The sequence below is a fragment of the Ipomoea nil genome, unplaced genomic scaffold (assembly GCF_001879475.1).
Source record: "Ipomoea nil cultivar Tokyo-kokei standard unplaced genomic scaffold, Asagao_1.1 scaffold0519, whole genome shotgun sequence".
Lineage (NCBI taxonomy): Eukaryota > Viridiplantae > Streptophyta > Magnoliopsida > Solanales > Convolvulaceae > Ipomoea > Ipomoea nil.
This window is the reverse complement of record NW_017616947.1, coordinates 1,904,994-1,917,222: the sequence shown is the minus strand read 5'-3', so window position 1 is coordinate 1,917,222 and position 12,229 is coordinate 1,904,994. Positions and strand designations below refer to the sequence as shown.

General features: G+C 52.2%; 1 protein-coding gene across 1 annotated transcript; it reads right to left on the bottom strand.

Annotated features, from left to right (window-relative positions):
* Positions 1 to 2,609: 2,609 nt before the first annotated feature.
* On the bottom strand, positions 2,610 to 6,476 carry LOC109174051. The gene has a single exon (XM_019323343.1). The coding sequence runs from the start codon at positions 6,474 to 6,476 to the stop codon at positions 2,610 to 2,612; it is 3,867 nt and encodes a 1,288-aa protein (XP_019178888.1).
* Between the last annotated feature and the right edge of the window lie 5,753 nt (positions 6,477 to 12,229).

Below are 12,229 nucleotides of genomic sequence, written 5' to 3'. Positions count from 1 at the left end.
AGCTTCCCCGCGGGGAATGAGTGTTTGGGTCGGCACGGGATGGAGTTGTTCGATGCGGGGGAGTCCTCCATGCAGAGCAAGATCTATGCAGCCCTTCGCGCCAGAGACGCGTCCTTTGACCCCATTGCATGGGGCCTACCCGAGGAGTGGGAGGAGGAGCCAGGTGATCCCATGGACGTGGCTGTGGGTGAGGACGGCGAGCGTCCACCGTTGGACTCGGCGGCCGACCGCTCGTCGAGTGCGGACTTCGCAGCCGACCTTCTTCGCTTTGCCGGCGTGGGTGCCCCCGAGGCGGAGACTCAGGCTGCCTTGGGTGATGATGACGGCACCCGCGAGGCCACGCAGCCCTGACGTCCTTCCATGTTGGCGGCCCCTCATCTCTATTCAGTTGCTGCATAGACTATCTTTCTATTTTGCTTAGACTGGCGTTACTTCGTTGTTATTTCGCTTAGACTGGTGTTACTTTGTTGCTTGGGTTGCCACCCCTATGCTTCTTTTGTTTATTTTGCTTGTTTTGGACTTATTGGCTGGGTTATGACGTTGCTTGCTATGATACTGCTCTTCTATTTCGTCTTATGCTTTGTCTGTTTTACTTGTGTATTCATCTTGATTGCTCCTCGTCCCCACTTGGGACTAATGAACTCTGGTACCGCGGGAGTTTAACTACCCGCCATCGCGGTGTCAGCTAGCCCGGGGTCGGCCAGCCGACCCCTCGGGGTCTGCTGGTGGGTTGTTCGTCTGGCGTCGAGCGAGGTTAGACCTCGTACCACCTCTGGGGCGCTGGGGTTGCGTTGCGCCCATCCGGTGACAGGTGAGGTCGGACCTCATGTCGCCCCTAGGACTCCTTAGCGATTCTTGGGATGGAGTCCAACGACTCGCGTCCAGAATCCTTCCGTTGGGCGGTAAGCAAGGCGGACCTCGTACCACCCCTAGGGCGTTTGAGGTTGCGTTGTACTCGTCCGGCGACAGGTGAGGTCGGACCTCATGTCGCCCCTAGGACGCCTTAGCGATTCTTGGGATGGAGTCCAACGACTCGCGTCCCGAATCCTTCCATTCGGCGGTAGGCGAGGGCGAACCTCGTACCACCCCTAGGGCGTTTGAGGTTGCGTTGCGCCCGTTCGGCGACAGGTGAGGTCGGACCTCATGTCACCCCTAAGACGCCTTAGCGATTCTTTGGATGTAGTCCAACGACTCGCGTCCCGAATCCTTCCGTTCGGCGGTAGGCGAGGGCGGACCTCGTACCACCCCTAGGGCGTGTGTTATATCCGATGTGGTCACCGACCTCCAGGTCTGGCTGACCTCGTGCCGGCCGACCCCCAGGTCTGGCCGACCCCGTGCCGGCCGACCTCGGGTAGGTCGGCCCTGGGGTGCCTTCGCTTGTCCGCCATTCGGGACAGGGTAACTTGTTAAAAAAAACTTCTTATTCCATTGCGAATGTAAACAAACATTATTGTGGGGAACCTGGCCTTTTATTGGGAAGGGGGACAGGCCATACAAATGAATGTCTACTGGTAGAACTTCAACAAGTGCTCTGAGTTCCAAACCCTGTCTACCACCTTGCCCGATGTGGTCCTTAGCTTGTAACTGCCCGGTCGTACTATGACCTCAATAACATACGGTCCCTCCCATTTGTTTGCAAATTTGCCTCCATCTTGGGGTCAGCTTGCCTCCCTCTTTCGGAGGACGTAGTCACCAACCTGGAAGTAACGGGGTCGGACTCGGCTGTCATGGTAAGCTTTTGTCTGGCGCTGGTAATTTTCTGCGTGGACCATGGCCTCCTCCCTTCTGTCGTCGATGAGGTGGAGGTCGGCGGCGTGGTGTTGTTCGTTGAGGTCGGGGTCGTACACTGCGACTCGATAGGATGGTATCACAGCTTCAGTGGGAGCCCGTGCTTCGAACCCGTATGCCAGCGCGAACGGTGTCTCCCCGGTGGCCCTTCTTGGGGTGGTGCGGTATGCCCATAGGACGGTGTCCAACTCCTCTACCCATGTTCCTCCAGCTGCGTCTAGGTTCTTCTTGATGCCGTCGACTATAGTTCTGTTGGCATTCTCCACCTGCCCATTCGCTTGTGGGTACGCCACCGCCACGCGGGTATGTTTTATGTACCATTGGTCGCAGAATGCCTTAAATTCCTTACTTTCGAATTGGCGCCCATTGTCGGAAATGATCTGCATGGGGACCCCAAAACGGTATAAAATGTTCCTCCGTATGAACTCCGTGCACCGGGTGTTTGTGATAGTGGCGAGGGGTTCCGCCTCCACCCATTTTGTGAAATAGTCTATGGCGACTATTATGTACTTCCTCTTTACGGACCCCATGGGTAGGGCCCCGACGATGTCGATCCCCCAACGTGAAAACGGGATTACCGTGCTGATTGGCGTGTAGCTGGTCGCCGGCCGTCCCAGCTCCGCGTGAAAGTGCTGGCAAGTCGGGCACCCCCGGGCGTACTCTGCACATTCCTTGGCCATGCTTGGCCAAAAGTACCCTTGCAATAGGGCCCTCCTCGCCATGGCGAAGGCTCCTTGGTGTGCAGCGCAGGTGCCTTCGTGTATCTCCTCCTTAACGGACTTGGCTTCGTCCGGGTATAGGCGTCGGAGGAGGGCACCATTCTAGGACCTTTTGTAAAGGGTGTCCCCAAGGAGGACGTATGTTGGTGATCTCCTCTTGACCGCCTTGGCGGCTAACTCGTCTGCTGGTAGGGTACCCGTTCTCTTATACTCGATCAGGTGGTCCAACCAGCATGGGGACCGTGTCTGTATGGGGAGGACGGGGTAGGCCTCCAGGCTGGACCTCTGGAGGTCTTCAATCCGTGCTATCTTAGAGACATGCTCCGGGGTGCCGAGGCCGAGCTTGGAGAGCAAATCCGTGTCCCCGTTTTGACTTCGGGGTACCTGCAAAATTTCGTAGAGGGTCAATTGACCGAGGACCTGTAGCACCACGTCGCGGTATCTCCTCATTCTCTCCTCGTTGGCCTCGAATTCACCGTTCACCTGTCCGACCACCAGTCGGGAGTCGCACCGCACCCTTATTTTGGAGGCCCTCATACCCAATGCCAGCCTGAGGCCACCCAGTAGTGCCTCGTATTCAGCCTCATTGTTAGACAGCTTGAAGTGGAAGCGAAGGGCATAGTAGGCCCGGAACCCTTCCTGGGTTACGAGTACTACCCCTCCGCCACACCCTTTGGGGCCGGACGAGCCATCCGTGGACAGGGTCCACCAATCCTCCTCATCGCTCTGGGCTAGTTCGGCGGCCTCGCGAGCGGTGCACTCGACTATGAAGTCGGCGAGCGCCTGCCCCTTGATTGCCGGTTGGGGCTTGAACTGGACATCATATTGGCTCAACCGCATGGACCACTTGACCAACCTGCTTGCCGACCCTGAGGCCCTCAATACTGCCTCGAGGGGTTGGTTGGTGAGGACCCGTACGGGGTGTGCTTGGAAGTAATGCCCGAGCTTCTTGGCTGTGGCGTCCACGACGAAGATTGCTTTCTCCGTGGGTGAGTACCTGAGCTCGGCGCCTCGGAGGGCTCTGCTCACGTAGTACACCGGGCGTTGGGTTCCCGCATCATCCCGGACCAGTACGGAGCTGATCGCGGCCTGCGAGATGCCCAAGTACAGGTACAAGACCTCCCCTTTCTCCGGTTTGGCTAGGGGGGGTTGCGTCATGAGGTACGTCTTGAGGTCCTCAAAGGCTTTCTGGCATTCGTCTGACCACTCGAACCCCTGGTTCTTCTTGAGGACCCCGAAAAACGGCAAGGACCTTTCGGCCGACCTTGAGAGGAATCGATCGAGAGCCGCCAGCCGACTATTGAGGCGCTGGACCTCGCGGAGGGACCTCGGAGGTTCCATCTCCAGGATGGCCTTGACTTTTTCGGGGTTGGGTTCAATACCCCTCTTTGAGACCATGTACCCCAAGAATTTCCCTCTGTGTACCCCGAAAGTGCATTTCTTGGGGTTCAAACGTAAATCAAAATGTCTCATGATGGAAAATACCTCGGTCAAGTCGGCTGTGTGTAGGTCAGCCTCCGTGCTTTTCACAATCATGTCGTCCACATAGGCCTGTAAGTTCCGGCGGAGGACCTTCTTGAACACCTTGGCCACCATTCTTGTGTACGTGGCTCCCGAGTTCTTGAGCCCGAACGCCATGACCCGATAGCAAAAGACCCCTTCGGGGGTGGTGAATGCCGTTTTTTCTTCGTCTTCCTCATGAATGAAAATTTGGTGGTACCCCTGGAAGGCGTCTAGGAAGCTCATGAGTGCGCATCCTGCTGTTTCGTCCACCAGCTGGTCTATGTTGGGTAGTGGAAAGGGGTCCATGGGGCATGCCTTGTTGAGGTCCGTGTAGTCCACACACATCCTCCACGTAGGTGGTTTAGGTGCGAGGACTACGTTCGCGAGCCATGCCGGGTATGTGACCTCCCTGATGTGCCCGATCTCGAGGAGGGTGTCAACCTCCTTCTTCACAAACTCCCGTCTATCTGCGGCGAGGTAGCGCTTCCTTTGTTGGACAGGTTTGGCTTTGGGGTCCACCGCCAGTTTGTGCGTGATGACCTCCCGGCTGAGGCCTGGCATGTCTTCGGGACCCCAGGCGAACACGTCTTTGTAGCTGCGGATGACCTCGACAATCCGACCTCGGAGGTCAGCTGGGAGGCCGGTGCCCACCTTCACCATCCTGTCAGGTCGGCTGAGGTCCAGGATGACCTCTTCCGTCTCCACCACGGGTTCGGCGCGGGGCCGCTTCTCCTCTTCCCGGAGGGCCCTCTCGGTTACTGTGTGCACCTGGAGGTCCTTCCTCGTTATTTGGTGACAGGCCTTCAAGTAACAGCTTCGACTGACCTTCTGGTCCCCTCGCGCGATGCCCACTCCAGTGGGGGTAGGAAACTTGAGGCAGAGGTGCTCCATAGAGATGACACACCTGAGGTCTTCCAAGGCAGGTCTGCCGAGGATGATGTTGTGGGCGCAGCTGATCTTCACCACCACGAACTCTACCTCCCATGTCTTGACGTGCGGTGGGGTGCCGATCTGTGCCTTGAGGGTGATGGCTCCCTCCGTCTCAATGGAGTCCCCGGTGAAGCCGGATAGTGGGGTCCGAACCTGGGAAAGCTGCTTCCTGGATAGCCCGAGCTGCATGAAGGTGTCATAGTACATGACGTTCATGGAGCTCCCCGTATCCACCAGTACCCGGTGGACATTGATGTCTTTGAGCTCTAAGCTGATTACCAATGCGTCCCGGTGGGGTGGGGGACCATCCGAGAAGTCGTCGTCGGTGAACGTTATGGGCTCCCTGCGTGTCCTCTTCACATGGGGTGCTCGGACGACCTCCCCTACGTACAGGCTCCGAGCCCACTTCTTCCTCTCAGCGGGCGTGTCTCCTCCCTCCGGGCCGCCAAAGATGACATGGATGACCTTCTTCTTTGGCGGGCTGTCCAGCTCGGTCTCCTCGTCCTCCGTGAGTTGGCCGAGCTCTCTCTTGCGTGGGGCAGAGGTAGAGGGCCCGGCGCCGTCCTTCTTCTTCCGGGCGTTGTCGGGGCCCTTAGCGTGGTCCTGCCCGGACCTCTTCACGTACTGCCCCAGGTACCCTCGTTGTATGAGCTCCTCGATCTGCCTCTTGAGGACCATACATTCGTCGGTGTCGTGCCCGCGTTGCCGATGGAAGCGGCAGTACTTCTTTGGGTCGGCCTTGGGGGAGATCTTCAAGCACTCCTCGGGGAACGACACGATGCCCATGTCCTCTGCGTGGTCTAGGATGGCGCTTACGGGTTGCGTCAACGGGGTCAGGTGTCGCAACGGGGCTAGTCGGGGACCCCAATCACGGCGTGACCGGGGAGGGCGGCGGTCCTCTTGAGGTTGAGGTGCCCCGTCGCCTCTCCCGCGGCCTTCCTCCTCCTCTTTCTTCCTCTTCTCTGCTGCCTCCGTGTTGGCGTATCGCGAGGCACGGTCCATCAATTCTGTATACGTTTTTGGCTCGTTTCGAACAAGGTCACTGTGCAAAGGACCCGACCTGAGGTTGTTGGTGAAAAACGGGATGGCGGACCTTTCGTCAAAATTTGTCACCCCCATAGCTTCCTTCTTCCACTTACTCAGGTACTCCGCCAAAGACTCCGACTTATCTTGCTTCAGGTAACATAGGTCGGCGAACTGCTTCCGCCGTTGGATGCTGCCCGCGAAGTGCGACATAAAATTCTTGGTCAGGACCGCAAAAGTGGGGATGGAGTCCTCCGGGAGGGACCCGAACCAATCCTGGGCCTGCCCATCCAGAGTCGTGCAGAAACCGCGACACATGATGACGTCACTAACGCCTGTCATCATCATGACTGCCTTGTACCGGTTGAGGTGGTCCCGCGGGTCCGTCGCCCCCGTGTAAGGTTTGATGGTCGGGAATCGGAAGTCCCGAGGTAGGGGCTCTGCCATTATGGCCCCCGTGAAGGGTGTGGCCAAGGCGTCCCGGGGCTCTGGTGACTCGTCGCGCGCCTCCATCTTACGCTGCAACTCGCGGATCTGTCGACGCAACTATTCCATCTCTTCACGCTGGGTGCTCGGAGGTTGGCCTCTGGTCTCCCCGAGCGTTCCACCGGTGGGATCGGCTCCCGCGGCCTTGGGACACGGGGTTCGTGGCTCCGGGATCTCCGTGAGCACGATGACTCCTCCTGCCTGACGTGTGTGGCCGGCTCCGGCCCCAGGCGGTCTCGTGCTGGTACACGTGGGCCCAAGCGCCCGAGCGCGGAGGTGGTCCGCGCCGGCCTAGTCCACCTTTCCTCTCGCTGCGCGCGTCGACATCGGGTGGCTTCCGCCCCGTCACGCGGCTCAGAAGGTCGAGGTGAATTGATTTCCCCTTCAGCTAGCACTGTGGGTTCCCGGGGCGCACGAGTGCTGGGGTCACTACGCACCCTCGGAGGGGGCGGAGGTGGGGGTGCTGTGTTCCCCCGGCGCAACCCCGCCGCGACGCGGTTGAGCGCCGCTTGCTCCAATATGGCGGCGTCTTGTTGGGAGGTCGGGACCTGCGGTGGCGCGGGTAGCGCTGTCCCACCGAGAGGGCGATTGTTGGTGAGACGACCCCGGAGGTCCTCCGCAGCGCCCGGCCGACTCCCATTGATCTGATTGCGGAGGTCCTCCCCGGCCCCCTCGGACATGGCCTGTCGGCTTGCCACGGTCCCGTTGGGGTGGCTAACGAGGGCGAGGTCACGTGGGTTGCGCGAGCCCTGCGAGTTGTGGGTTTTCGACCCAGATCTAGCCATTGCTGTCAATGAAGGATAATAGGGAGAGCGCTTAAGCTTGTACAGCCGCTCTCAACAAGGGCACCAATGATGGATTATATGAACCCGGAGGTCCGGATTATACAACCCGTGTATATGTATGAATATAAGAAATGGATAATAAAACGGTAAAGATTGTATTAATTGGACATAAAATGCTATTACAGATGTTCGGGACGTGTAATAACGAGACAAAAGCTGTAGGAAAAGTATGAGATGTCTCCTTAGGACACCGGGGGGTGTTTATATACCCCTGACTACTACGGGCCCCGGGCCCGCGGGAGGAGCCGCGGCCCGCGCCGCGGGACTCGCTCCACGCGAGGACCCGGCCATTGGCCGAGCACGGAGCTCGTCCAATGGGCCAAGCATGGGCTCGGCCGAGCTCTGGTGGGCCGACCCCGGGGTGGTTGATCGACCCCGGGGTGGTTCGTCCTGCTCCGGGTCTGACCCGGCTTGTACTGTGTTGCTCCGCTCCGGCTCCGTGATTATTCCATCAGGGAGAATAGTTGGGAAAGGTGTCCTAAATGTACCAGGTTTAACTTAATTAGAAGAAGTCCTGCTTGTCAGTGGGTTGAAAGCGAATCTTATTAGCATCAGTCAGTTGTGTGATCAAAATTGGAATGTGTGCTTCGATCGTAACTGCTGCAGAGTTAGTGACAAAGCAAATCAACTAGTCATGGAAGGAACCCGGTCCTCATACAATTGTTACGTCTTGGAAAATGTAACTACTTGTCACTTATCCAAATCTGATGAATCAAAACTCTGGCATAGACGACTGGGTCACGTAAACTTCAGAGATATGGATAAGTTGATAAAACTGGAAGCAGTGAAGGGTGTACCTAAGATCAGAATAGATCCGGACAAAATCTGTAGTGCATGTGCTATTGGGAAACAAATCAGAACTCCACACAAAGCAGTAAGAGGCATCACCACTGAGAAGTGCCTAGATCTTGTCCACATAGACCTCATGGGGCCAACACAAACTGAAAGCATTGGGGGAAAGAAATACATATTTGTGTGTGTAGATGATTTCTCTCAATACAGCTGGATATACTTTCTGAGAGAAAAGACAGAAGCTTTCAAGGCTTTTAAAACTCTGTGTATAAAAGTTCAGAAGGAAAAGAATGAGTCTATAATAAAAGTTCAGAGATTGAGGAGCGATCATGGAAAGGAATTTGAGAACTCACTAAATTCAGACTTCTGCTCCGAGCACGGTATATCACATGAGTTCTCAGCCCCTAGAACTGCTCAACAGAATGGAGTAGTAGAAAGAAAAAATCGAACTTTACAAGAAATGGCTAGAGTTATGCTACATGCCTCGCATCTGCCGCAACGCTTCTGGGCTGAAGTAGTACACACAGCCTGTCATACCATAAATAGGGTCTATCTTAGACCAGGAACAACCAAAACACCATATGAGATCTGGAAGGGTAAGAAGCCAAATCTGAAGTATTTTCATGTGTTTGGGACAAAGTGTTTTGTGCTAGCTGATAGAGAACAAAGAGGGAAGTTCGAACCAAAGAGTGATGAGAGCATCTTCCTTGGATACTCTCCAAACAGTCGTGCCTACAGAGTCTACAACAAGAGGACTCAATCTGTGATGGAGTCAATAAATGTGGTTATAGATGACAGTCCAGAAGAGTCAGTAGACACAACAGTGACAGATTCAGTAACAGAACTTCCTCTCAGTGATCCAATTGCCACTAATAGCAACAGTCAGCCCAAACCACAGGAATCGTCAGATGAAGATCAAGAAAGTTCGGATCAAGAGACAAACCTCATAAATGATACAGGTAAAGACAAACCCACCAGAACTTAGAAAAACCATCAATCAAATAACATTATTGGAGATCCATCTGATTGGATGAAGACCAGGAGCAGAATAAGAAATAATTTGACAGAAATATCTGGGTCTGCTTGTTATACCTCAAAGATAGAACCTAGAAATGTTAAAGAAGCCTTACAGGATGATCTATGGATCAAGGCAATGCAGGAGGAGCTACATCAGTTTGAGAGGAATCATGTCTGGGATATAGTTTCAAGACCTGATGGTGTTAACGTAATTGGAACGAAGTAGATCTTTAAAAATAAAACTGATGAAGCAGGGAATATAGCAAGGAACAAAGATCAGTTAGTGGCTCAAGGGTATACTCAGATTGAAGGAATTGACTATGATGAGACTTTCGCTCCTGTAGCTAGACTCGAGTCAATTAGGATTTTGTTGGCTGTCGCATGCATTTTGGTATTCACTTTGTTTCGGATGGATGTCAAAACAGCATTTCTGAATGGCTATCTCCATGAAGATATTTATGTGGCTCAACCTAAAGGTTTCGAAGATCGAGATCATCCCTCATATGTCTATAAGCTTCGAAAAGCTCTCTATGGTCTCAAACAAGCCCCACGGGCATGGTATGAACGACTGACACAGTATCTGCTCCAGCATGGGTATAAACGAGGAAGTGTTGACAAAACCCTGTTCGTAAAAACTACTGGAAGTCATGTAACCATTGCCCAAATCTATGTTGATGACATCGTGTTTGGATAAACCTTACAGAAATACACTGACGAGTTAGTAAAATTGATGAAGGAAGAGTTTGAAATGTCCATGGTTGGTCAACTGACATACTTCCTAGGTCTACAGGTCAAGCAAAGTTCTGAAGGATACTTTATTTCACAAGAGAAGTATGCTAAGAATCTAGTTAAAAAGTTTGATCTGGAATCTTGTAAATCATCCAGGACACCAATCTCCACCTCCACAAAAGTATCGAAAGATGAAACTGGTGTATCAGTGGATAACACAGTTTATCGCAGCTTGATAGGGAGTGTGTTGTATCTAACAGCCAGTCGACCAGACATAATGTTCAGTGTTGGAATCTGTGCAAGGTATCAATCTGACCCAAAGGAATCACACTTGATAGCTGCAAAACGCATTCTGAAATATGTTAAAGGAACGATGCAGTATGGTCTCTGGTACTCCAAGGACAGTGAACTAAGTCTGGTTGCCTACTGTGATGCTGATTGGGCAGGAAATATTGATGACCGAAAGAGTACTTCCGGGGGATGTTTCTTTGTTGGTAAAAACTTAGTATCATGGCTACGCAAGAAATAGAATTCAATTTCACTAAGCACTGCAAAGGCAGAATACATAGCTGCAGGAGGATGTTGTACTCAGTTGGTTTGGATGAAACAGATGTTCCTAGATTATGGTCTCACTCAAGGTATAATGACACTCTATTGTTACAATGTCAGTGCTATTAATATTTCCAAGAATCCAGTTCAACATTCCAGAACAAGCATATTGACATCAGGCATCATTACATCAGAGACTTGGTTGAATCCAAGGAAATTGAATTGAAATACATTCAAACTGACAAACAACTGGCAGATATTATAACTAAGCCACTGGACGCCAATCGTTTTGAAATTCTCAGGTCTGCTCTCGGAATTTGTAGAATTGACTAATTAAAGCAGTTGGTCAATCAGAGAGGAGTGGTGTACACGGGTCAGTATTACGATTTGACTTTTTGAAGACTCCTCTCTATTTTTGTTAAGTGGTGTTATTTTGGCCTTAATGATATCTCAAAAAGATTTTAATCTTTTTTCAAAATTTAAATGTCCTTGGGTTCCGCTTCCTTCCTAAAAAGAAGTTGTACCGTTGTGTCAATCAATCGCGTCTGCATGATATTTGACAAGCCGCATTGATTAGGGTTCTTCATCCTTTAGTCTATTTGATACCGGGCTAAGAAGAGAACAGGCTTTCAAGCATCTCAGCACTCAAACCCTTTCTCTCTCAGCATATCTGCTCTCAGTATTGTATTTCTCTCCTCTCACAAAAATTTCTCCAATGGCGGACCCAGTAAGAAATATCATCATCAAGCTCGGACGCAAGACACATTTTCCGGAGGTGGCCATTAAGCACATTCAGACGCTATTGCAGTTTGCTATGAAGAAGAAGCTCAAACTTGATCTTCTGCTTCGCGACGAGATTTTAGTAACTGTGATGACCTATTACCCAGAGTTTTATGCAAAATGGTCTGAAGATGATGCAACTGAACTGCTTATGATGGTTTCTGAAGCCAGTGATGAAGTTTCTCCAGTATATATTCCAGAACCCTCGGATGGAAATCGGACCGGGGCATTCCTTCAATACTTTGCACATCGAGCCCTAGAATTGGTTGAGGTCTCTCGACGGCAAGCGGAGGCGCACCCTCTGTATCTCGAAGCTACTCAGAAAGAGGCAAAACACAGACAGGAGATCCTCCGAAACAGGTCAAACAATTCTGAAACTCCTATTGAAATTTCACCAGATAAACCTGATGTTTCTGCTACCCCATCTTGTGTGCCTGTTTGTTCTGAAAATTTAACTGTTTTGGATTCCGAGAATCCCCCTGTGAATGTTGATTCTACATCTCTGCCTTTGAGTGAGTCTGTTGATGTGAAAACTGATGTCTTGCCTATGTCTGATGAGAAAAAAAAGTCCTCTGATGAGCCAAATAAATTGAGTTTAGTTGTTTATGCTTCTGATAATATTGCTCTGCCTCCGGCTGAAATTGCTGATGACCCTAAAGAAGTTTGTTCTGTCGTTGACACTCCTGTCTTACCTGCTAATGATGAATCTGTTGATCTATCAAGCCCCCAAAAGTCTGAGAAAACAGGTGGAATCCCAGTCTACACTACCACATCATTAGGCGAAAGTTTGGAACATGTGCGACATTTTGCTGGTCTACCATCTGCTTCAATCCCTCAACCGTATCAAGTGATTCACCCTTCCGAATCTTCCAACGAAGATGATAAAATACTGGCTGAAGTGTATGGATCTCAAACACTTCCATCTAACATTCCAACTATTGAGGCCACTGCTCATCCTGACTCCACGACCTTCAAAATTTGAGAAATTTCGAATATTATTGGGAGCTCATCTGCCAATGTGTCTGATTCCAGTCATTCTGTGACTCCTGTTCAATCCCCATCCAAAGA